General features: G+C 38.9%; 1 protein-coding gene across 5 annotated transcripts in view; it reads left to right on the forward strand.

Moving 5' to 3' along the window:
- Positions 1–1,167: 1,167 nt before the first annotated feature.
- MAP3K20 (mitogen-activated protein kinase kinase kinase 20) overlaps positions 1,168–25,742 on the forward strand; it is a 181,490-nt gene continuing 156,915 nt past the window's right edge. Inside the window, exons 1-2 of one of the 5 annotated variants that reach the window (XM_081260661.1) lie at positions 1,168–1,391; positions 13,581–13,773. In XM_081260661.1, the coding sequence (XP_081116787.1) occupies positions 13,615–13,773 (159 nt within the window). In that variant the 5' untranslated portion in view covers positions 1,168–1,391; positions 13,581–13,614. Of the gene's footprint in view, positions 1,392–1,415; positions 1,581–2,143; positions 2,282–13,256; positions 13,424–13,580; positions 13,774–25,742 lie in introns of those variants that run through there. The other 4 variants (XM_081260660.1, XM_081260662.1, XM_081260659.1 and 1 more) reach the window with 4 other exon arrangements.

A 25,742-nucleotide genomic window follows, 5' to 3' on the forward strand; every position in this document is an offset into this window, starting at 1 on the left:
GTTCTCTGATTTCCAGTCTAGTGTCCTTTCACAATTAAGTGCCTTTGAAGGTGAGGTAAATGACTGAAGTCTCCTTATGCCTAAGTTGTGCTAATGAGCCCTAGTTTTCTTTTACAGGTATAGATGGTTTTTAGAATTGACTACCAACATTATACATTTTTTAGCATGAATTTCATCAATTCTAATCTTTCAATCACCAAAATAGGATTTATTAGTCTAAAATCTAATAACATATTAGAAAGTGGTGTCTAAACTTAGGTTCACCCATTGCTTCACATTCATATCTTTAACCTATATGAATGATTTACAATTTTTGTATTTCCTTCTTGGCCTCCTCTCAATTTCAGTTTCATACTTCAACTGCTGCATCTCTACCTGTTTTTCCTCTCATGATCTCACCCTCAGCAGGAAGCCAGCCTCCCCTCCACATATTCCTATTTCTGTCAATGACACCATCATTCTTCCAGTCACCCAGGTCTGAAATCTTGGCATCCTCTCTCTTTCTTCTTCTTTTTCAATCTAAAGGGTCAACAATTTCTCTGGCTTCTTTCTCAGACATGTGTCTCAATTCCATTCCTTCTTTTAAATTCTATTTTGTACATCCTAACTCAGGTCCTCCTCATCCCACTACCAGCTAATCACAATAACCTGGTTCCATCCCTAGCAACCCTTGCTACAACTACTTTGGGCTGCTCTCTAAATTACTATTAAATCAAAAAACAACTTTGATCAAGTTCCAATTCAAAGCCCTGGACAATGTTGCCCATACTTTTGCAACTTACTCTCACTTTGTTCCACAGAATCATCCTCACTATCAACAATCTAGTTCTTTTTTCCTCCCAAAGCCCACTGGCACCTTTTGCTTGCATGCAGTAGACTCTGTCTCCTCATCTGAAGTTGAATGCACCTGAACTTAAAGTCATCAATTAAAGCAGTAAACCACGAGCCCTCCTCAATATTCCGGTGGTATCTCCCGATGGTCCCACTGAGGCACCTGCAGCCCTCTCTTCCAGAAATCGCTTTTCATGTTTATTCCCTTCTTTACTAATTAATTAGAGGGAATTTATTCCTGTAGGGCTTGAGGCAATCTCCAATCTCTTTGTACCCCCAGCGCCTATGTTACGAGGACTGAGTTGACAGAATAGGTGGTGCTAACTTATCAAAAAGATGTTAAAGTTAGCAGAGGACTAGGAGCCACGCGCCTCCTGCCTCAGGACAGGGCAGGGGCGCCCCGCTCAGCCCTACTCCGCGGGCTCCGGACTCTGGTCGGACGGTCCCTGGAGGACGAAGGCCGGAGAGACCCGAGCTCCTTCCCCACGCCCCGCTAGCTGAGCGTCTGAGCTGCGGCCGGGCTGCGGAGGGCAGGGAGGCCCGCGGTTCAGCGCCCGGAGGTAGGTGGTGCTGTTGCGGCGACTGTCTTCCTCATTGGCGCCGCGCGGAGAGGCGGAATGTTCAACTCCTGACTCCGGCGGAAGCGTGGGAGCTTGCGCCGGCCGCCGTCCCCCGACCCCTGCCCCCGCCCTCGTCGCGCCGGGCCTCTGCGCCCCCCGGCAGCTGCTCGCACCCGGCCCGGGAGCCAGGTAGGGGCCAGGCTGCAGGCCGCGGAGGGAGGCCGGGGTGGAGACGCCAGGCTCGCCGCGCTCGCGAGTTGTCCCGGCGCTTTGGGGCAGAGGCCCTGCCGGGAGCCCCGCCGGCCGGGAACTTCAAGGGCGCCCCGCCCGCGCGGAGGCCCGCCCGGGCGGCGGCGGCGGCGGGAGCCGCTGTGCTCGGCGCTCGCTGTGTCGGCGCCTGACCTGCCGCGGCGCGGCCGAGCCCGGTCGGGGAAGTTGGGGCAGGTCCCACCGAGAAGTTGGCGCCGGAAGAGCGGGGCGCAGGCTGGAGCGGGTCGGGCTTCGCGGCCGTGGTGGGGGCGACCTGCCGAGCCCGCGACCCCCGGGGCAGCGCCAAGAGTTGGCCTTGCGAGAGTGGGGGGGACGGGGCACTCCCCAGACGAAACTCGAGCCTCCCCAACCAGAGCCGGGTGCGGGACTCTTCCCAGCCGAAGTCTGCGTGTGAGGGAGAGAGAACCAACTTCTGCTTTTTTGGGGTACTCTGCCGAGAGAACGGTGTCCCCCACCCAGCGTGGGCGCTCCTTGCCCTTCCGGCCGCGTCCTTGGGCAGCCTGGGCGCCCTCCCCTCCGCCGCCTCCACCTTTCCTTCCGCGGCAGTCCAGGGTGTCCGCTGTGCAGATCCTCGGGTGCCCGGAATCTCGTGGGCTCTGAGTCCTGCACCAGGCCCGGAGGTGTGTGCCGAGGCCCCCCGCTACGCCTCCCTTGCACATGACAGTTTTCAGAAAAACTTTAATTAAAAACTGGGTAGATGACATCGAATTGCCTAAAAAAACAATGGGGGAATCATTGTTAGACTGCTGATAATGTATGTTTCTGATGCGCCTTGAGATTCCGCATAAGCACTGTTTATGGGGAACTTAATTACTATTTTTGTTGGTTAATAATGAAAGCACACCATTTGGTGGCCCATTCCAACGATTTTACAAAAGCAGACTAATAATGTGCATGAGAATTTTCTGACAGAATGAATTCGAGGGTATTCAAGATAGTTGTCGAAGTATAATCCCATTTTACCTCTAAAGCTTTGATAGGGACAGCCTTTTCACTTTCGGGACCTAAGGTGAAACCAACAGGCAGGATTCAGTGTATCCACACTGTTTAAAGACAAAAACAAACTAGAGACCCGTTAGTGCCTTCTTTATAGTAGGCCTGTCTCCCCAGTGAAGTTTCATGTCGTTTCTGATTTTCAAAAAATTGGATGGCTGCATTTTAATTATGGTTTTGGTCATTTGTAGAGCTTTTGTTTTAGATTCCTGCTACAATAGTGAGAGATTTGGGAGATTGTAAATGAATATGAATTTGATTTGTTTGGAAAGAGAGAATTAAGATAAAGAAACATGGTCTTTTGGAGCAGTGTGCACTGTTTATTTTAATATTCATATTTAATTTCTACTCTAACTTTTGGGGATTATTTTGGAAGTTTTTTTTTTAAACTGAAAATGTTTATATATATAAAAAAAAAACTTTAGTGGTAATAATTCCAGAGTAAATGACCATAACACAAAGGTAAAAAGAAAAAAAAATTTTTTTCTTGCCTAGGAAAGCCAATAGATGACTGGTCTCTTCCTTATTCCTTTAGGGGCTACATTAGAAGACATTAAGGAGAGAGTAATATCCAAATATTAAGCACGCGGATTTGGATCTAAAAATGGATGGTCAAAGATCTTGGGAACTGAGGGACCTTCTTGCCAAATAAGGAAACTTGGCAAGTTGCACTGTGTATTTTAAGTTAGCACAGAGTGAGTGTTATTGGCAATACATTGGCTCAGTGCCTATCTGGAATAAGCAATGAAACTGACTTTGATAGGGCTTTGGTATAATAAACAGGAGTTACAAAGGGCGTGGAGTGAATAATCATCAGAGAAAACTCTGGAGAAATTATGAAGATGTTTCATGAAAAGAGGTCAGACTTAAAGTGAAGCTATTAGTGTGGAGGAAAGCAAAAGGGACAGTGGATTTTAGAAACTGACAGATTTAGAGGAGAGGAGAGACTGTGTGTGCGCGCGCGTGTGTGTGTGTGTGTGTGTGTGTGTGTGTGTGTGTAACTAGAAAAAGGTGTTTGTGGTTCTTGAAATAAGGCATCCTTATATCTGTATCCTGAGATGTTGGAAATAAAAATCAATTTGGATCATTTGTTATCCATTTTATTCTGCCCAGGACAGATTGACAGGGTGGGTGTCTTGTCTATCTAAATGTAATAGGAACAGTCAAGACACCTTTAGGTCTTACTGCAGGGAAGATTTAGGCTACTACTTTTGCGGCTATTAACCTTGCCCCGCCATACACAAATAAGCAGAGTTCCAGCTGTGATCAGAAAACTGAACCTGTTAAGGGAAGAGAGCCATAAATGCTAGCACTTAGATTGGTTTGACTGATACATGGGTGCTTTTGTGTCAGACCCTCCTACAGACAGCTGAAGCAATGATTATGCCCTAATAGCAGTTAAATAATCCCAACACAGTAGAAGACTGTGACAACAAAGCAGCCATAGTTGCTAAAAGGAAATTAAAGCCCAAATTGAACTTCAGGTGGATAGTAAGCAACCTGATAATTACTGTAATAAGAGAAGGTTCTGTTTAAAGGAAAAAAGGAAAATTAGAAGGAGGTAGCAGAATGATGTGGTGGAAAAAAGACATAGGTGGAAAAAAATGGTATGATTCCATTAAAAAAAAAAATGGTATGAATTTGGAGGCAGACCTGAGTTGAATCCCAGTTGTGTCACTTGTAAATTAGGTAGTCAGCTTGGGCAACTTTTCTACCCTTGATCCTCAATTTCTTCACATGTAAATTGGGTACAGTAGTACCTCCTTCCTAAGGGTAAATATATGGGACAGTACATGGAAATGCTTGAGCCAGTCTCTCAAATTTTGGCCACCATAACTGAGTGGTAGAGAGGGGTGTTTCTGTGTCTCAAGCTGTACCCAAAGAAAGCTGCTTGTCCCATCTCTCATAGCTAAGTCTTACCCTTAGTAGCTGGCCCTGCTCTCAAATCACACTTACATGTAATTGGGGGTGGATAGGCTTTCATTGCTACTCTTCTGCTTTGAGTATAAGGATTTCTAAAATGGCTCTGTGTACATACCTCTGTGCTTGTAAGCTTTGTAACGTTTTGGGGGAGGATTTGAAAATTAATGAATTTAATGTCCATATGAATAATTTGGTAGTTATATGAACAAGGGAAGTTTAAGACTTAGAGGCGGGGCTGGGGATGTGGCTCAAGCGGTAGCGCGCTCGCCTGGCATGTGTGCGGCCCGGGTTCGATTCTCAGCACCACATACAAACAAAGATGTTGTGTCCGCCAATAACTAAAAAATAAATATTAAAATTCTCTCTCTCTCTCTCTCTCTCTCCCTCTCTCACTCTCTCTTAAAAAAAAAAAGACTTAAAGGCTACAACTGAAATCATTTGAAGTCATTCTTATAGCTGATTTTAAGCACAGCTTGTCTTCTGGGTCTAACACCATTCATTCTTTTTGTACTCATTTCTGGACTTCCATATAAAAAAACCAAAAGGAGAAGGAAAGAATTGTTATGCGTAGATCACAGAGTAAATATTTGCCTATTAAACTTTTCTACCAAAGTGCCCTGTTGTAGTGAAGAAGAAATGTATTCCTTCAGGAGACTGTACATATAGCCATAAGCACCTTCAATGTAAGTGTTTTCTTTAAAATCCTGTATTTAATCTTAAAAATTCTTTCCTCTTTTATTGTACTTAATTGAGCAAACCAATACAAAAAAAGGACCTGACACAAAAGCACCCATGTGTCAGATAAGCTTATTCCGCCAAATGGTAAAGTAAAATTGACGTTGTAGGGCATGTGTTTATTCATATATCATCTGCACAGTGCTGTGTACTCCACATATGGGAATGTGCATATAAGGAACTTGGGATTGGTGCTAGTAAAGGGTACTTGCACCATTAAGCTTTGCAGCTCAGCCTGCTGCATGGGGTAATGTAATTCCATATGCTAAGAAAAGAATAGGGGTACATCATCATCTGAAGAGTTTTTATAGTTTGTGGTTATTCTCTGGCTTTCAAGATGAAGAGAGCTCTTTGCTTTGAGAATGTGGGAGAAGGGAGAGTTGTAGGATGGAAATCTGGAATGTATCTCTCATCCTCCCAGCCTGGGGAGGAGAGTTTCCATTTTTCCATCCTGATGTTAATCATTGCTCTTCATGTTTGCTGTCAGGTTCATGACTGCATTCTCATAACAGAAAGGAGACTCTCAGTACTTCATAGTAGGCTGATTAGTCATCATACATATAGGACTGGAGTGTATCTTGAAGAAGCATCCATTCTGCTCACCCAATTGATGCAGGAATCTCCACTCCATGCCCTCACCTCCCACTGAACACTCAGAGATGGATCACTCATGACTGAGAGGGCAGCATATTTTCTGGTTGGGCAATCTGAAGAACCAAGAATTCTTTCTGTAACTTGTATCCACAGGTAGTTTTGCTTCTGGATCAGCAAAGCGTAATACAGGGTCTTAGTATTTTCTAGTTTTAACATTCCCATTTGTTAATGGTTCACTTTAACATAGAGATGACCAGGCTTTAACACACATATTTAGAGAACATGTGTTCTAGGTTATTAGTCTAAAATTGTACCTTGTTTGTCAGCAGCCAGGAAGGTTAGATACTTTCTATTTGACAGAAAAGTCGTTCCAGAATAGAAACAAGTAATGAGCAGCATCAGGCCCCAAGGATGTAGGGGAGGCTGGTCCAGAAAGTAGGCCTCACCCTATATACCTGTGCCTGCTTCCTCCAGCCAACCCCAGTATGCCCTCTCCCTGCTCCCGATTTGACTTAACCCTGGTCTCCTCTTCCTTATGTCATGGCAAGCCCCTGCGGTGGCCCATGACATGAATGTAGCTGTTCCCCTTTTGTAGTTGGCTTGGTTGTAGCAAGACACATTCCACGCAGCATTTTTGTGGCATAAGCACCCCCACTGACCACTTACCTGGTCTTCCTTTATTTTATTTCCAGTGACATTTCTGGCAAGGAAGCATGCAATGGAAGTTGACTCATTAATTGCTTTAACTAGAGAGTTTTATTATATGTATGGTAAAGCATAGATTGTTGGTGATGGGGTGGTAAAACAATATAGCCGTTTTGTCTTTTAGACTCTTATTTAAAGTTGGCTTCTGCCGGTTATCCATATCTGAAATTTATTCACTCAGCCCAATATATTCTATGCATGATATGTTGTTTTTTGAGAGCAGTCTTGAAGGAAATGTTGATAGACACAGTGTAGTTATTTATTGATCGAATGCCTAATCTCCTTTAGCTAGTCTTGTAGCTCTTATCTTTTTAAGTGATTTAAAAAAAAATGACCTAGTAGAACAGCATTTTTGTTCAGTAATAGAGTCTTTGAATCCTTGACCCTGACCTGACATTATGGAGAACTACACCAAACCAGAGCTACCCCCCCTGTACCCCACCTCTTTTTTTGGTATCAGGGTTTGAACCCAGGGGCACTTCACCACTGAGCCACATCCCGGACCTTTTCATGTTTTTATTTTGAGACAGGGTTTTGCTAAATTGCTTAGAGCCTCCCTAAGTTGCTGAGGCTGGCTTTGAACTTGTGATCTTACCTCCTCAGCCTCTTAAGCTGCTGCAATTAGAGGTTTGCACCACCATGCCTGACTTCTCCATTTTTTGAATGTAAGACTCTTACCAAAACAACACCACCAATGATTCCAAGTAGTATCATTTTATTTATACATGAAGATAAGCAAATTTAATTTATTTACCATCTGTGTGAAGGAGGCTGAAATAACACCTGTATACATGAATATTAGGGCAGCAAGGTTGGCAAAATAATTTGTTGAAGGCCAAAGGCTACTTTTGAAAAATCTTTTTAAAAAACCTTATCCAGGTCATGATAAAACAAATTAGTTTTTTTTTTCCTAATTGAATCAGAAATAAACTTATAACTTTGTGAAGAAGGGGGAAAGGAAAGTATAAATTAGGGATAGTAAGAGAGGAAGGAGCCAGGTGTGGTGGCACACACCTGTAATCCCAGTGACTAGAGAGACTGAGGCAGGAGGATCCCAAGTTCAAGGGCAGCTTCAGCAATATAGTAAGACCTTATCTCAAAAAAAAAAAAAAAAGGACTGGGGATGTAACTTAATGGTAGATAACACACAGGTTCCACTCTGGTATGGCCCCCATTCCCCCAAAAAAATCTAAATTCAGAAATTGTAGGCCCATGTACACTAAAAGGTAGAAACATCCAGAGAATGTCCAAAGTTCCCTTATTTCTAATAAAATTAATCCTTTTATCAAGTAGACTTAATTATTTTTTTAAAATTATGATGTTCAGTTATTTGATGAAGCAGGTTACAGTTTTCCAGAATTAGGTGTCCATGTAATAGGCAGTAGATAAGATCTGAAAGAACAGTGCCACCATGGAAGGTGTGTACTCTCAGACTCTACCACAGTGAGTGCTGTGATTGAATAAACAGGTTCTAGAAATGCTAATATCTAAAAAGTGCAAAAAAAAAGTACTACATTTTAATAACTACATATTCTCTCTGGGAAAAATAAGTAAAAACTATAATTGCTAATGAAATCGATCTGACAAAAATGAAAAATGACAAGAAAATAAAGGGCAACAAAGAGAGGAGTTAGGAAAACAAAGAAAAGTACATGAAAAGGATTCATAGACCAATAGTATTTATTTATTAATAATTTCTCTGCAAAAGTAATGGAAAGATAAAAGAAAATAATTTTTAAAATGGGGAGAGGAAAACTATCAAGGAAAGCACACCTGACCACGAAGACTGAAGGAATAGATGGCTAAATATGTTGTTGTTAAAAAAAAAAGAAAGAAAACAATGATTTTCATTTATTGTGTGTATACTATGTACTGGGCACCAAGGAAGGCACTTTCATATCATCTCCCACTTTCTAAATTATATGCAGAAAAATTATTATTGCTAGTGAGAAAACGGAGAGCAAAGAGGCTTAGTATTTTGCCCAAGGTCTAATAGATTATAAGTTTGGATTTGCTGCTAGATCTAGTAGGGCTCCTTCCCCTGGACTGTGCTACTTCTTGCTGAAATATCTGTTGTTTGAAACTAAAACTTTTCAAGGAGGTCAAGTAATACAGTGTATACTTAATAATAACTTTTGGACTATTAATCATGGGACATTAAATGGAAGGAATTTAGAAGATTGAAAACTTTTTAAAAAGTGGAATAATACTCCTTTTAAGGTTTCTAATTTTCATATGACTATTTTTGATAATTAATGATGCTGTATATGTTTTCATTCATTTAGTTAGTCATTAAATTTTTGTTTTGATTTTAATTTAAGAAAAATTTTAGGGGCTGGGGATGTGGTTCAAGCGGTAGCGCGCTCGCCTCGCATGCGTGCGGCCCGGGTTCGATCCTTAGCACCACATACCAACAAAGATGTTGTGTCCGCTGAGAACTAAAAAATAAATATTAAAAAATTCTCTCTCTCTCTCTCCTCTCTGACTCTCTCTTAAAAAAAAAAAAAAAGAAAGAAAAATTTTAGGTTAAAAATATTTGGCATACTACTCAAGTATTCACATAATTGGACCTGACCACATTGTTAGGATCTTCAGAGTTGTGCCATCTTTCTATTCTTTGATTTATTCTGATACTACTGTTCTAGGTTACCCCTTAGTGTTGTGTGGTAGATAATATTTAAAACAGCTTTGCCAGTGCTAAAAAGTTAGTACTGAAAATTGTTACATGGAGAAAAATTGCTTTTTTGTGTGTAAAGCAATTTTTTATCATGGTGAGTTGAAAACAGTGTATGTTTTCCTGTGTAAATAAACCTACACAGATGACTCGCCACTGGTGTACTCAGTTTGAAAAACTGGAACATAATTTGGTCAGGTAGCAGTCTTCCCCAAGATGCTCTAGTTATAACTGACAATACAACTCAGATTTTTTTATTCTTCTGGTCATAAACCAGAAGAAGATATGTATGCATACACACATGTATATGTGTGTGTGTGTGTGTGTGTATATATATATTTTTCTGACATTCATATGGGTATGGGAATAGAAACCTCAACCAAGTTTTTCAGCTAAGTGCACAATGCTTTGCCAAGCTCACTAGACACCCTAGAATTGTTAGTCTCTTCAGTATCAGATGGGACTTAATTTTTTTACAGTCTCAATAAAACATTCAAGTAATTGCATGGTTCCATTCATGCATTGCCAATTCCCAAATGGCAGGGTGTATCACAATGTGAGTAACTGTGACTCTGGGAAGAACATGACTAGTTGCCTCATGTGAAGTGGTGAAGATCCTGGAGAATGGTGCTTCTACATGGGGTTAGATTAATTCCTGTTGATCTCATCCTGGTTCAGATCTATACCTTTATTTTGAAAAGGATTTCTCTAGTCCTCGAGACTCAGAGGGACCTTGTGAAAATCCACACACTCCCCTCAATCTCCCAGAAAGCCTAGGTAGCAGTTTCCAAATCAGGATTTGCTTCAGAATCCTCTGAGGGCACTTGTAAAATCTACAGGTCTCAGATTTTACTTAATTTGATTGAAATCTTTGAAAACTAGCCGCAAAATGCACAATGAAAGAATAACCAGAAACTATTAATTTTTTCAAATGTTTTGAATGGAAAAGGTACACACTGTGTGCCTGGTTATGTACAGGGTGCCAAATAACCAGATGGAAATGGAAGTGAATTTGGAAATGTATGCCTGTTGGGAATTTAGTGGGAAAGATGAATGGATTTAGAAAGATGCTGAGGTACAGAAGAGAAAGAATATAAAGTTTTCTTAATGGGGCTCAAAGAGGTACCCTGCACACAAGTTTGTTGGGCAGAGATAGGCATTTGAAGTAGAGACACTAGCCTGTGCAAAATATGGAGGTGTGAGATAGTTCAGCACATGTGGGGAGCTGCTAGCTGTTCTTCAGGTGCATATGTGCAGCGAGAAGACATGAAGAAATTGTGGCTCTAAATGGTAAAGGAACAACACCAGAAAATTTCCTGGAATCAAAGACATGAGTTACAGATAGCTGAGTTCAAATTTTCTATCAGCATTTAAGAAAGACTCACCCCTAAGCATGTCCCAATAAAACTTGGAGTTCCAGGGATGAATAGAGGATCCTAAAAGCTTTCAGAGAGATAAAATCATGTAAAAGGGATTACTTATAAGAGTAGTATCAGACTCTTCAATAACCACGTTAGAAACAAGAAGAAAAAGAAGTAATACCTTGAAAATTATACAGAAAGTGGTTTTCTACACAGAACTGCATATTCAGCCAGGCTACCAATGAAGACATTTCAGAATACACAGGTTCTCAAAAATTGCAGTCTGTGAATTCTGTCCAGGTATCTAATGGGAGAGATGTTGTCAAAACACAGAAATAAACCAAGAAAGAGAAAATGGAAGGTCCAAGGACAGGGATTTCCTCAAAAGAAAAAGGTGACGGAAAATTCTTGAATGGTAGCAAAGGGAAGGCCTAGTCTAGGTCAGACTTAGAGAGCAGCCATTCCAGCCACACTGAAGCAGGATGAGGTGTACAGAGAAAATGTCTCCAAGAAAAAAATAGAACCCTCACCTGCTACACCAAAAAAAGAAGAAGAAAGAAAGAACCTGCTATTTTCAGTTTATTAAGAGACATTTTTCAGTTCTTGAAAGAATTGATAAGATGAGTATTATTAGGAATATAGCCTTTTCATGTTAGGAATATAAAAAGCTAAATAAATAACAAATGACAAAAAACAGGATAACTAATAACTTTAGAAGAGGCAAAATGTTATTCAAGAAGGGAAATGTAAGCATTAAATCCTGTATAGCACTGCTGGATATAATATTTACTTTGTCAAGACTACTCTGTGGGCTGGGGATGTGGCTCAAGTGGTAGCGCGCTCGCCTGGCATGCGTGCGGCCCAGGTTCGATCCTCAGCACCACATACCAACAAAGATGTTGTGTCCGCCGAGAACTGAAAAATAAATATTAAAAATTCTCTCTCTCTCTCTCCTCTCTCACTCTCTCTTTAAAAAAAAAAAAAAAAGACTACTCTGCATATTTACTTAACCAAATGTTCCAGTATGATTGAAAACAGGATTGGGCAAGTGTGACATTTGTATGCGTGGAGGTGAATGAGGATGATATAGGAAAACTAAATCCTTATTTTTCATGGGGGTAAATTAATAGATATTATCTAAAATGGGGAAAATCAAGAAATGGCAATATAAGCTTATTGTTTAGAAATGTGGAGCTAAATACCAGAAAGAAATACTAAAGAATTTGAAATTAGTTGCCTCTGGAGAGTGAGAATTAGGGCTGGGGATGTGGCTCAAGCGGTAGCGCGCTCGCCTGGCATGCGTGCGGCCCGGGTTCGATCCTCAGCACCACATACCAACAAAGATGTTGTGTCTGCCGAGAACTAAAAAATAAATATTAAAAATTCTCTCTCTCTCTCTCTCTCTCTCTCTCTCTCTCCTCTCTCACTCTCTCTTTAAAAAAAAAAAGAGAGTGAGAATTAGATGTGGGGAACAGTAGGGCAAAAGACTTAATGTTTCATAGTTTTATAGTCCTATTTCATTTTTTATGATTGTTAATTAAGAAAAAAATATAGACATAGCATCTGTAACATGAGAAAATCTTGCACATGTATTTTGCATTTTGTTAAATAAATTTTTTAGCTTAAGTATGTTCCTACCTTTGGCACAATCCTAAATTTTATCCAAACTTTCTTTTGTACAATTAACAGAGTATGAATTGTAGCAAAAGCCAGTAGGATGAATATTATTTTAGTCTATAACTGGATACATGGTTCCCCCAAACTCCCAATTTTTTTGTGGACCATTTCTAAATTTTAGAGGATAGACAACTCTTTCCCTTTCTTGCCCTCTCACCAAAGTAGAGCACAGTTTGGCTTTGTGCAAGAAATCAGCTTTCCTTAGTGACCTGATGTTCCTAGATCTGCACATTAAGATCTCTGAGCTGACTGTGTACATTATTCTGAGCCTCAAGTTGTTTATGGAGAAAATCTGGTGAATTTATATTGATACAAACTGTCCCCTCAACCTTTTTATTTTGAAAAAGAAATCAAATCTCACAGAAAAAAATTTTACCTAGATTTGTCAGTTCTTAACATTTTGCTACATTGCTTTCTCTCTCCCCCTCATCCTCCCCTGCAACACACACATACTTTTTGGAAGGTGGGGCCAGGTATGATACCCGAATCATTTACCTGGTCATTCTTAGTGGAAAATAGGAAGACTCCTCAAACCACAGAAAATATCATTGTAATAATCTCTAGGAGGGGTAGTGTGTTACTCTGGAAACAAACATAATATTTTTTAAAACATCCTTGGCAGTGTTCTTTGGATGACTTAATATATTGTAATCAAGGGCAAATTTTTTACTCTTTAATTAAGTTCTGCTACAGTATACAGTTCAGGAATCCACATTTGGAAAATACTTGGCCAACTTTTCTATCATCTCTAAGCTGGAAGTATGTTATGGGAGTTTAAGCATTGACTGTGCATTTTGTTGGCAGCATTTTGGCTGGGCTGGTGCGGGATGCTCCATGGCTTAGGTTATGTGTATCAGAGGTGGCCAACCACAGCTGCCAGGAGAGCTGTGCTAGCTTGCTGCTGAAAGACGCTTCCCGTTTGTCAGGCTTCCTCATAGGAGACCTGGTGACACAGTAGCCTTTAGGCAGAGCTCTTTGGGATACGGGTGTAGGAAGTGCTGCTACAGGTTTTGTTGGGGGAAATCTGAGCCATTTCTCTGTGGACAGCTGCATTTCAAAGTCTGGACAAGTTGCTGTTGAATTTTGCACGGGCTGCCAGAGTGAGTGTTTTTATTTTGATTTGTCTTGCTTTTCTTCTTCCTAAGTGATCATGGCCTTTCTGGAAGTTTCAGAGGACTCGTTATTCACCATCTAAAGTAAGATTCAAAGGATTTTTCAAACTTATTTGTAATTCAATTTTTTTCTTTCTTCCTCCAGATTTTGTGGAAGTATACTACTTTGTCATTATGAGATGTCGTCTCTCGGTACCTCCTTTGTGCAAATTAAATTTGATGACTTGCAGTTTTTTGAAAACTGCGGTGGAGGAAGTTTTGGGAGTGTTTATCGAGCCAAATGGATATCACAGGACAAGGAGGTGGCTGTAAAGAAGCTGCTCAAAATAGAGAAAGAGGTAAAAAATCTTTTCCTTCTATCAGAAATGTTCATGACAGCACTTATATAAGCTTTTCTACCTAGAGGTAGAGGGTCACAGAACTGCAAGGGACCTAGCAAGGTCTTTGGGGCTGATCCATGAGGCCGTTTCCCAATTTCCATTCTGGGAACCCCATAAATAGAAATTATTGCAGCGTGTGCTTTAGGGTTGAGTTCTACTAGGGGTCATCTGAAGTGAAAGGATTTTTTTTTCATGACATGGAAGAACCTTGTTCTCTGAGCTGGCTCTCCTGGAGTTCAGGGCTTTTCACTTCTGAAGGCAGCCAACAGGGGTCAGTAAAGAGTAATGTGTAATGTTTTCATCCCCCTTTTATATATTCTTGATTTTGTGGTCCTTGGGAGTTGTCTTTTAAAAAATAAAAATCAATGTTTTTTCTACTGAAATAGGCAGTACTGTTCTTGTGTTTCACCTCTATTTAAGGCTAGACAGAGAGCTGCCCTGCTTTATAATATCAGAAAAGGGCCTTAGTTTTCAGAGTATGTGATTCCTGCTGATTGCAGATGGGCTCTGAATTCTGAGACCTTTCATCTTTCTTAGTAATATGGCTCAACATGGTCCACAAATTCAGTTTGGTACTTCAAGAATGAATCTACTTGCAGAGCTGACCTATGGGAGCTCAGCTGCACTAATTTTTGTTTTTAGTGCTTTTTAAAAATTTGAATGTATTTTAACTGATGCATTAAAAACATAAAAATTACACATATTTGGGGGGTACTCGGTAATGTTTTGATATGATACATGTACATATCATATCAGTTTTTTTCCAACCCAGGCTCCAATTCAGGATGACAGATTGCATTTAATTAGCATTATCTATTTAGTCTGTTTTAGTCTGGAATAGTTTCTCTGCCTTTGTCTTTTAAGACTTTGACATGTTTTTAAAAGTACAGCACAATTGTTTTGCAGAATGTCCCTCATTTTGAGTTTTTCTGATTTTCCCCTCACTTACTGTAAGTGTGTGAAGTTTGACTAAGAATGCTGCATTGGTCATGTGTCCTTGGCAGTCCTCCCTGTGGCTTCATGGGAATTATATGATGTCAGTTTATCCCATTATGGGTGATGGTAAGTTTGAATCCTTGGTGAAGAGAAGTTCATCCAGTTAGTTTGAACCCTTGGTGAAGAGAAATTCATCCAGTTAGTTTGAACCCTTGGTGAAGAGAAGTTCATCCAGTTTTTCCACATTAAAAATATCCATTTTCCCTTTGTAATTAATAAGTAAGCTGCAGGTAGATCTTTGAGGTTGTAAATGTCTTTGCTCAACAAAGCACCTTTTTAGTATCCATTGATGATTCTTGATTGAGTTAAATATTATGACAGTTTATGAAGTAGAAAGCAAAAGTTCCCTCCTTACAAGTTTTCCTAACTTATTTCTTCCTCTATTTATTTATTTATTTACTCATATATTTATTTATTATTTGACTATAGGTTTAAAGGTTTTTGATATTCAAAGTGTTTGAGTCTGTTATTGTTGTTACTCTTTTTTCTTTTTTTGGGGGGGGGTACTGGGGATTGAACTCGGGGGCATTCGACCACTGAGCCACATCCCTAGCCCTATTTTTTTGTATTTTATTAGAGATAGGGTCTCACTGAGTTGCTTAGTGCCTCACTAAATTGCTGAGACTGGCTCTGAACTTGCAATCCTCCTGCCTCAACCTCCTGAGCCTCTGGGATTACAGGTGTGCACCACTGTGCAGGCTTGTTACTCATTTTTGTACTTAAATTGTCACAAAGTTAGCAAGTAAGAGCTCCTTCAGACTGGATCCTGTGTATTTTTGATACCCTCTCCTCTCCTTAATTTTTTAAAAAATATTTTTTAGTTGGACACAATACCTTTATTTTGTTTACTTATTTTTATGCAGTGCTGAGAATTGAACCCAGGGCCTTGCATATGCTAGGCTAGTGCACTCCTGCTGAGCCACAACCCCAGCCCCTCCTCTCCTTAATTTTTTTTGAACATTTATTTTTTAGTTGAACACAATACTTTTATTTTGTTTATTTTTATGTGGTGCTGAGGATCGAACCCAGGGCCTCACACATGCTAGGCAAGCACTCTACTGCTAAGCCACAACCCCAGCCCCTCTCCTTAATTTTTAATGATACTCTTTCTGGCACAAAAAGATGTTCTAAAGAACACTCATTGCCAATTCCTATAGTTAGCCATTCCTTCAGGAATCCTAGAGTTGGTATGGCTGGGTTAGGAATCAAGATTCATTGACTACTAGAATTGTCTATTTTAGACTTTTTTTTTTTAAATATTTTTTTAGTTGTCAATGGACTTTATTTTTTTTATATGTGGTGCTGAGAATCGAACCCAGCGCCTCACACATGCTAGGCAAGCACTCTACCACTGAGCCACAATCCCAGCCCTAGACTTATCTTTTTTAAAGAGTCTTTGTCCTTTCAGCAGAAGTGAAGGCATTAGATAAATTTTATTTGTGAAAGCATTTAATTTAAAATTTAAAATCATCCCTCTGCATAGGTAAGATCTGTGATACACTGCTATTCTTTCTGAGTTTAGCAAAATGTATCACAGAAAAAAAATCTTTAAATGTTTATTTCTTTGAGGCAGAAATCTTGCTTATATAACTTTATCCTAAAGAAATAATCAGAGATGTACAAAAATATGGATATAATAGAGTATCTCTAGTGTAGAATAGTGAAGAATTGGAAACAATAGATGATGCTATAGCCATATAATGAAATTTCATTCCATTTAGAAAAGTATTTTAAAGTTTAGAAAAACACTTATAATATATTGGTTGCTAAGTAGTGAAAGCAAGTTCAAAACCAAGCATGTGCTTGATGTCTGTATGTCGCTTCTTTTTTTCTTGAACATTGGAGTTTTTCTATGATACTTTCATATTTCCTTTTCCTTAACATTTTATTTTGAAAACTTTTTTTTCACCTGCTTGTTGAGCTTATTTTTTTTCTTTCTTTTTTTTATTTGTTTTAATTCGTTACACATGACAGCACAATGATCTTGACAACTTTCAAAAGTAAAATTTAAAGGGGTTTTACAGTGGATGTCTATCTACATACCATGGAGAGTCTACCATTGATATAATTACTAACTCGATCACATGTGTAGCCAGCTGTCTATCCTCTCACCCCTCAGTTCATTTTGATGCAGTTCAACTAAGTTACAAAATCAGTATATTTCCCCTTAAATAGTTTATTTAAGTACATTTTTCTTTTGTGGCAAAATTTATATACAAGGAACTACATAGGTTGCTAGATTTGAGAAATGTGGATATCATATGACACCTGTAATTACTTTATTATTATTATTTTTTTAATATTTATTTTTTAGGTGTAGATGGACACAACACAATGCCTTTATTTTTATGTGGTGCAGAGGATCGAACCCGGGTCCCGCCCGTGCTAGGGGAGCGCTCTACCGCTAAGCCACAATCCCAGCCCCCTGTATTTACTTTTTTTTTTTTTTTTTGACATTTAAAATTTTTTTTTATTGGTTGTTCACAACATTACAAAGCTCTTGACATATCATATTTCATACATTAGATTGAAGTGGGTTATGAACCCACAATTTTACCCCAAATGCAGATTGCAGAATCACGTCGGTTACACATCCACAATTTTACATAATGCCCTATTAGTAATTGTTGTATTCTGCTACCTTTCCTATCCCCTACTATCCCCCCTCCCCTCCCATCTTCTCTCTCTACCCCATCTACTGTAATTCATTTCTCACCTTGTTTATTTTCCCATTCCCCTCACAACCTCTTATATGTAATTTTGTATAGCAGTGAGGGTCTCCCTTCATTTCCATGCAATTTCCCTTTTCTCTCCCTTTCCCTCCCATCTCATGTCTCTGTTTAATGTTAATCTTTTCTTCCTGCTCTTCCTCCCTGCTCTGTTCATAGTTGCTCTCATTATATCAAAGAAGACATTTGGTATTTATTTTTTAGGGATTGGCTAGCTTCACTAAGCATAATCTGCTCTAGTGCCATCCATTTCCCTGAAAATTCTATGATTTTGTCATTTTTTATTGCTGCATACATAGTACTCCATTGTGTATAGATGCCACATTTTTTTATCCATTCATCTATTGAAGGGCATCTGGGTTGGTTCCACAGTCTAGCTATTGTGAATTGTGCTGCTATGAACATCGATGTGGCAGTATCCCTGTAGCATGCTCTTTTAAGGTCTTCAGGGAATAGTCCGAGAAGGGCAATAGCAGGGTCAAATGGTGGTTCCATTCCCAGCTTTCCCAGGAATCTCCAAACTGCTTTCCAAATTGGCCGCACCAATTTGCAGTCCCACCAGCAATGTACAAGTGTACCCTTTTCTCCACATCCTCTCCAGCACTTGTTGTTTGACTTCATAGTGGCTGCCAATCTTACTGGAGTGAGATGGTATCTTAGGGTGGTTTTGATTTGCATTTCTCTGACTACTAGAGATGGAGAGCATTTTTTCATGTACTTGTTGATTGATTGTATGTCCTCCTCTGAGAAGTGTCTGTTCAGGTCCTTGGCCCATTTGTCGATTGGGTTATTTGTTATCTTATTGTCTAATTTTTTGAGTTCTTTGTATACTCTGGATATTAGGGCTCTATCTGAAGTGTGAGGCGTAAAAATTTGTTCCCAGGATGTAGGCTCCCTATTTACCTCTCTTATTGTTTCTCTTGCTGAGAAAAAACTTTTTAGTTTAAGTAAGCCCCATTTGCTGATTTTTGTTATTAACTCTTGTGCTATGGGTGTCCTATTAAGGAATTTGGAGCCCGACCCCACAATATGTAGATTGGAGCCAACTTTTTCTTCTATCAGACCTGTATTTACTTTTATAATCAGAAAAATTCAATGGAACAAAGTATAGCTGTAACAGTCTGTTTCTGACTAAAGAGGTTCAAGTAAGTTGAGTTTTATAAACCTCTTTCACACATTAATTTTCTAGTCTCATATGTACCTCTAAAAATTTAGTTTTTACTAAAAAACTAAATTGTGTTGCTTTTCTATAGCAGGACTACCAGAGCACAGTGGCAGTTGAGCTTGTTTACATTGTTGTAGATTTACTTACAGTGCACAGTTTATTTTTGTTTGAAACAAATGTTTTCAACAGGAAAAAAATATGATCTTAAGAATAAATACCAAAGGTAAGAATAGAAACCTTTATTGATTCTTGGGAAAGGCCAGAGGAGTTGGAATAGAACTGAACTGCTTTGGCAGAAACTGAAGTAAGGAGGGGAGGTGCCAAAGAAAGACACTGTGATTGCAATGTCTTATGAGAACTACTGACCCTGAGTAGAACAGCCCCATACTACACTGCAAAGAATTCACCAGCTCTCCAAAAAGAGCTTTGAGAAGGATTAATCACACAGCTTAATTTTACTCTGGCAGTAGATTTGATGATGTGTTGAACCAGACATGTCTGCATGTTTTTTGTTTTTTGTTTGTTTTCTCTGGGAAGATGGAAACCTGAAAGCCTTTATGTTAACTTGAAATTTGTTGATATTCATCCGGTACTAGGAAACCACAATTAAGTATGCGATATGAAAGAAACAGTTTTTTCTTTCCCCAAAAGAATAGAAAGGAAATAGAATCCTCTAGAGGTAAAATACAAAAGACCTTTTCTTTTACTTGCCTTGGCTTATGCAAGACACCACTCCCTTTATTTTAAGGGGAAAAAAAATCCCACCAATTTAGACTGTTGTAGAAATGTTAAAAGCCAGATAAATTCAAGTTTCTAAACCTTTTTTACATTATAAATATGTATAAACAGGATTAAAATGTCAACTGGTTATAACAACAGAAACTATCAATTTTTCATATAAAGGGGAAAATATCAGTGTGAATTAGAAAATGAAATCTTGAAATTGATGTGAAACTCAGAAACAGCCAAAAATAAAGCCTTTATTATACAAAGTCTAGCAGCGTGACAGTATTCAGTACTTGATACTACAAGGATAGTTAAATATTATCACTTTATTGGTATTTTTAGAAAAATAATACTACATTTACTTTCTTTTCAAATCCTTTCAATATTTAAATATATCAATGGGATCAATATAAATAAAAATTAAATATCTTAGATACTTGACAACTGCTATTGAGTTCTGGCAATTTCTGTAATGATTTGTCCAAAGGGGGCTCAGAGTGGCCATTTGGTATTTTTAGGAATAGAGTTACCATATTAACATGTTACCTAGGTTGTTTGTTACAGCATCTCCATATGCCTAATCTCTTCCCTTTTGCTATTTCTCTCATTATGAAAGGAGACTTTTCATGCATTAGTTAAGACAATTTCATGCAAAAATTTTCTCTCCCCAATCAAATTTGTCCATTCTAGGTTCCATTCCTTTAGGAAAATGCTTCTCAAAATGTGGCTCCTGGCAGCAGCATCACACATCATCTGGGAACTTGTTAGAAATACAAACTCTTGGAACCCACCCCAGACCTGCTGAATTAGACACTCTGGTGGGTGGGGTCTGGTAATCTGAGTTTGAAAGCTTTGCAGTTGCTTCTGAGGCCACTAGAGTTTGAGAACTATGGCTTAGGCTGTACCTAGTCAATCATGTCACATTCAGAACATCAGTGTGTTAGCTTCTGTTTGGAATTTGAGATACCTTGTTAAACTTGTGGTAGAGAACGTTTTGTTCTTAAGCCCTTAAATGCCCCCTGTGCAGATGACCACCTGGGTACAGGCCCTGCTTTGCAGTGTCACTGAGCATAAGGAAGTAAGGGCTGACTTAGGAATGCAAAGATATGTGAGACCCTAGATAAATACCTTCATATTTGAGTCCCTCCCCACTTTGGTGCTACCTTCATTTCCACCTTTGTTTTAAAAATGGTCTGACCAGTTATAGTGCTCACATCAAATAGGGTTGTTGAGGATTAAATGAGATAATATACATAAAATATATAGAAGAGTGATGGACACATGGGAAGACTTGGGTAACTGTTAATTACCAGGTGTACCTTCACAATGCTCTCTGAAGTCAGACTAGCAGGTAGGTGTCGGGTTTTGTGAAGATTTTGGTTTGTTCATGCCTATGACCTCATGTTGAGAAGGGATCAGGTGTGTGTTAGTACCTGACAAGAACAGCTTAGAGGAGGAAAAGTTTATTTGGGGCTCACAGTTTCAGAAGTTCAGTCCGTAGATTGCAGACTCCATTGCTCTGGACCCAAGGTGAGGCAGAACATCAAGGGGGATGGTGCTGCCTTTATATTTAGCAGGAAAGGGAGTCATAGTAAGGCTCAGTGTGACTGTGAGTGGGCAAGCATGTGTGCAGTGTATTTCATATCTCACATCTGAGAGCAGGGTTAGTCTTTGCAGCTGACTCTGTCACCATCCTGCTCCTCACACTACACCAAGTGTGGTTATCATTACGAGTCCAAATTTGGGCTGAGCCCTCTGCTTCTTCAGTTCCTTTGTAATTTTATAATTTCCTTTGCCAGGTCAGAAATTAAGGTTCAGAGAGGTTAAGTAACGTGGCTAACATAGACAGCATCCTTTGTAGAAATCTTCCTTGGAAATCTTCACAGCCCTGGACACAGTGCCTTGTTCAGTGAAAACACTGAAATATTTGCTCCTTGACACTTGGTATCCTGTTGCAGTTGGCTTCCCTCTCATTCTCATTCATCCAGGAAAGGTATCTTGTATTGAGTTACCTATATTTTCTGAGATCAGGTGAGTTCAGGGTAGTATGGCCAGAGACCAGTTACCTTTATTTTCTTCATTACTCTGCTTGAATCTGTGAGGACAGTGCAACACATTGTCTTTACTGTATCACTGTGAATACAGCACTAGGGTGGCATTCAGCTACATAGTAGCAGGACTTTCAGTTTTCACTTTTTCTTTAGGGTACCTTATGTTTGAATTTATAAATGTCTTTGCTTTGGTGCCTTTTAGATAGTCATGCCTTTACCGCTTAAGGAATCTTAAACATTTCATAGTGCCTTAACTTTGTTCTAAATCATCACTTTGAATTAGGAAATAACTAATTTAGAATAATGAATAATTTTATTTGATAATTAGTTTCATCATCCATAAGTATATATTGAATAGCCATCCATTACTCAGCTCTTTTCTCTGATATTTCTGTTACTGGGAGCTTGTAATCTACGACACTCCAAGGTGAACTGTTATTAAAGAGAGAAAATTTGACACATGTTGAACAAATATATAGATTAAATGAATACATATGTATTACCAATAAATCTGTTGATAATGTGAACCTCATGGGAGAGTTTGGTGAAGAAAAGCCACTGAAACCAAGAAGAGTTTGGAAAATTACCTGAATTATAAATAATGTTCTCAGTATATGAAATGCAGGTACACTGACACAAATCATTACTATATGGTACTTTTTAGATCATTGAGGTGACCATAAAAATGTTTTATTTACAAGTGAATGCCTCTCTTTGTTATTCAGTCTTTTAAAGTTTTACAAATCCTTTCAAAATTTTTGTTAGATTACATATTTACTATCTGTGGCAGTTATTTTCATTTGCCATAAGAGGAGCATTATTGCAATGTTATTTGAGCTTTTCATTAAAGTCTTATTGATCTTGGTATATTGAGCAATAAACATCTCAGTTACTATTTGTTCTCTAGCCATGCTATAAATATTGTGCCGAAATCAAATCAATTAATATATTCCAGTAAAAATGTTCTGCCCTGACTAACCGTATGATACAAAGTTGGGCTTTTGCTGCTAGAACAACAACAAACAGTATGCAGCATGAGAAACTCAAAGCCTATTAGAGAACAATGGAACAATTGACAAATTAGAGGAGAGGAAGAGCTGCCTATGAGTTATTTAGATAGTTTCAAAATAGATATGATTGGCTCTTAATCTTCAGAAATAGAATTCTCTCACTTGGGTATTAAAAGCTGCCTAGATTTTTCATCTCTGCTCCCTGGTGAAGACAGGAAGTCACTGTCATGAAATTACCCAAGAACTTAAGTTTCAAGTTTCTTGATTCTTGGGTAATTCAAGGTCATGTTATAAAGTCCTCCCCCCCCCCCCACACTGATGCCTGACTCCTGCTGCTGGGTAGGACATCCAGTTTCTGTTTGAACCCCACCATTGATGGCATGTGAGGTGCAGGCTGCTCACTTTTGCAATGATTTAATTCTCCAGATGTTCTTCACAAGGCGCCTTCCAGCCGTTGTTACTGATCCTGCTTCTGAGGCCACAGAGATAAACCTTGCTCTTACAGGTCAGCTTCCTGAGGACAGGATCTGTGTCTCATGGGACTGCATGTAGCACCTGGCCCCTAGCAAATAGTAAATGAACAAAGTGGTAACAGCGGTGTTGACATCTTGACCTTCTCTTCTTTTTCAAGATTTGCAGAAAGGCTACAGCTATTTCTGAATCTATAGAGAAGAGTGCAGCTTGCCACTAATAGTCTACTTTGTAGCCTTTCCTTCTCTGTGTTTAGCTGAATTTCCAAGCTCTTAATAGCTTACTTTGTCTCTAAATGAAGGATTCTGTTCTAAAGCAGCAGGAGGGATTTTTTATGGTCATGCTTATCATCTGGTTTGTTTTTGGACATATTTCCAGAAAGAATTCAAGATGCTTTTTCCTCAGCTCTGCTAATATCAGATGTTCACGGATTCATGACCTGATAAAAATTAAGGTGTCCGAAATGAAATGAGACTGCTATCCCTGATGCCTTTCTTCAGGAGAAGAGTGCTTGGTAAAATTAGCTTCATTGGAGAAGCCTCACTGATAAGGATGAAAATGTCTTCTGAGTGTTCGTGCTGTCTGCTAAAGAGGGAGGAGCCTGTATGGCTGCTCAGCTTTTCCAGAGAGATTATATTCAGCAATTAATGTACAAAATCAGTTTTACTCAGTACATTTTTAAAACATGCAGACCAGTGCTTCCTTTAGTGGGAAAGCAAATTGCTTCTGTTATTGGAATGTAGAGTCTACTTTAAGAAATATGTACTCATTTTTATTTTAATCATTGGATGTGCCTTTAAAAATATAATAGAGTTTCATTAGCATCAGCTGCTGGCCAGATCTTTAAAGCTGTGAAAGTGAAGAACTTTTCCTCCCTAAAAATCTTAGAATATTGTATTAACCACAAAGTAAGGCTTACCCCCCTCACTGTAGCCTGTATTCTTCCTTAGGAAAAACTTTGCACAAAGAAACTTGGGGGTTGTGGCTAAAGTCAAGGCATCTCTCCTGCTTTAACCAAGTGATCAAGATAAACATCAATAGTGAAAGTCATATTGATAGCATGTATCTATGATATGATGTGATGAGAAAAGCACTTCACATCTGTGATTTTTCTTCTCTGAAACCTATAACCCCAGCTTAGTCATGAGGAAAATATCAGAAAAATACAAATTTGGTGGACATTCTACAAAATATCTGAGTACTCCTCAAGATTGCTGTTATTTGGAGAATGAGTGTGTTAGTCAGCTGTTACTGTAACAAATACTTGAGACAGTCAGTTTATTAAGAGAATGTGTTTATTTTGGCTTACAGTTTTGGAGGTTTCAGTCCATGATGAGCCTCATTGTTTTTAGGCCTGTGGGAAACAACATATCATGGTGGGTACTGGGTGGTGAAGCAAAACCATTTGCCTCACAGCCAGGATGCAAAAGAACAGGAGGAGGAAGAGACCAGGGCCCACATGCCTCCAATGACCTAAAGCCTCCCACTAGGTCCCACTTCTTAAAGTTTCTACCACCTCCCTGTAGTGCCACAGACTAGAGACATTCCAGGTTCAAACCATATCTCAAGGAAAAGACTGAAACTGTCACAGGCCTGAAGAGATTAAGGAGACATGATGATTTCATATGATGTGCTATCCTGCATTGGATTCTAGAACAGAGAAGGACATTGGTGGAACAAATGATGAAATCCAAATGAAATCTAAGTATAATCAATAGTAATGTATCAATGTTGGTTTCTTAGTTTTGACAAATCTACCCAGGTGATGTGCTATGTTAGTGCCAGTTACCCTGTTTCCCCTATCTTTTTACTTTACAACTTTTCTGTAAATCTAAAATTATTTCAGAATAATTTCATGAGTGAGCAGGTTTGTGAGCAGATGAAGAATTTATTTTTTATACAAGCAATGAACAATTAGAATTTGCCATTTAATAATATCATTTACAATGCAAAATAAATAAATAAACAAACAACTTTCGGAAACAATCCAAATGTCAATCAACAGATAACTGGATAAATAAAATGTGGTATATGTATATAGTGTATACAGAATGTATAAGCATTCAGCCTTAAAAAGTGGTTGCAGTTCTGATCCATGCTATAACATGGATGAATTTTGAAAAAATTAAGTGAAATAAGCCTAATACAAAAGGAAAAATTTTGTATGATTCCACTTACATGAGGTACCTGGAAAACGCAAATTCAGAGACAGAAAGTAGACTTGAAGTTACCACAGGCTGGGGAGAGAGGGAGTGGAGAATTATTGTTTGGTAGGTATAGAATATCTGCATGGGATGACTGGAAAATTCTGGTGATAGTGGTGAGAGTTGCACAATGGTGTAAATATATTCAGTCTTCTGAATTTACACTTAAAATAGTCAAAGGGATACATTTTATGTATTATAATTTTTTTAAAAAAGTTCTATTTCTTAAAAAATATGAAATACTAAGGGGTAAATTAATGGCAACAACAAAAATTACACGATTTTTACATCAAAACTATAAAACATTACTGAGAGAAACTAAAAATATTCATAAAGCATGGAGACATACTTTGTTCATGGGTCAGAATATTTGATATTAAGATGTCAATTCTGAAGTTAGTTTGTAGGTTCCATATAATCCCATATCATAGCACCAACTAGTTTATTTTTGTTTGTTTCCTTTCTGTTTTTTGTAGAGGTAGATAAGCAGATTGTAAAATGCATATGGAAATACAGAGGATCTAGAGTAGCCAAAACTGTTATAAAAAAAACTGCTGGAGGACTTATAAATACCT

Source organism: Spermophilus citellus (genome assembly GCF_964194105.1).
Source record: "Spermophilus citellus genome assembly, chromosome: 11".
NCBI classification, from domain to species: domain Eukaryota; kingdom Metazoa; phylum Chordata; class Mammalia; order Rodentia; family Sciuridae; genus Spermophilus; species Spermophilus citellus.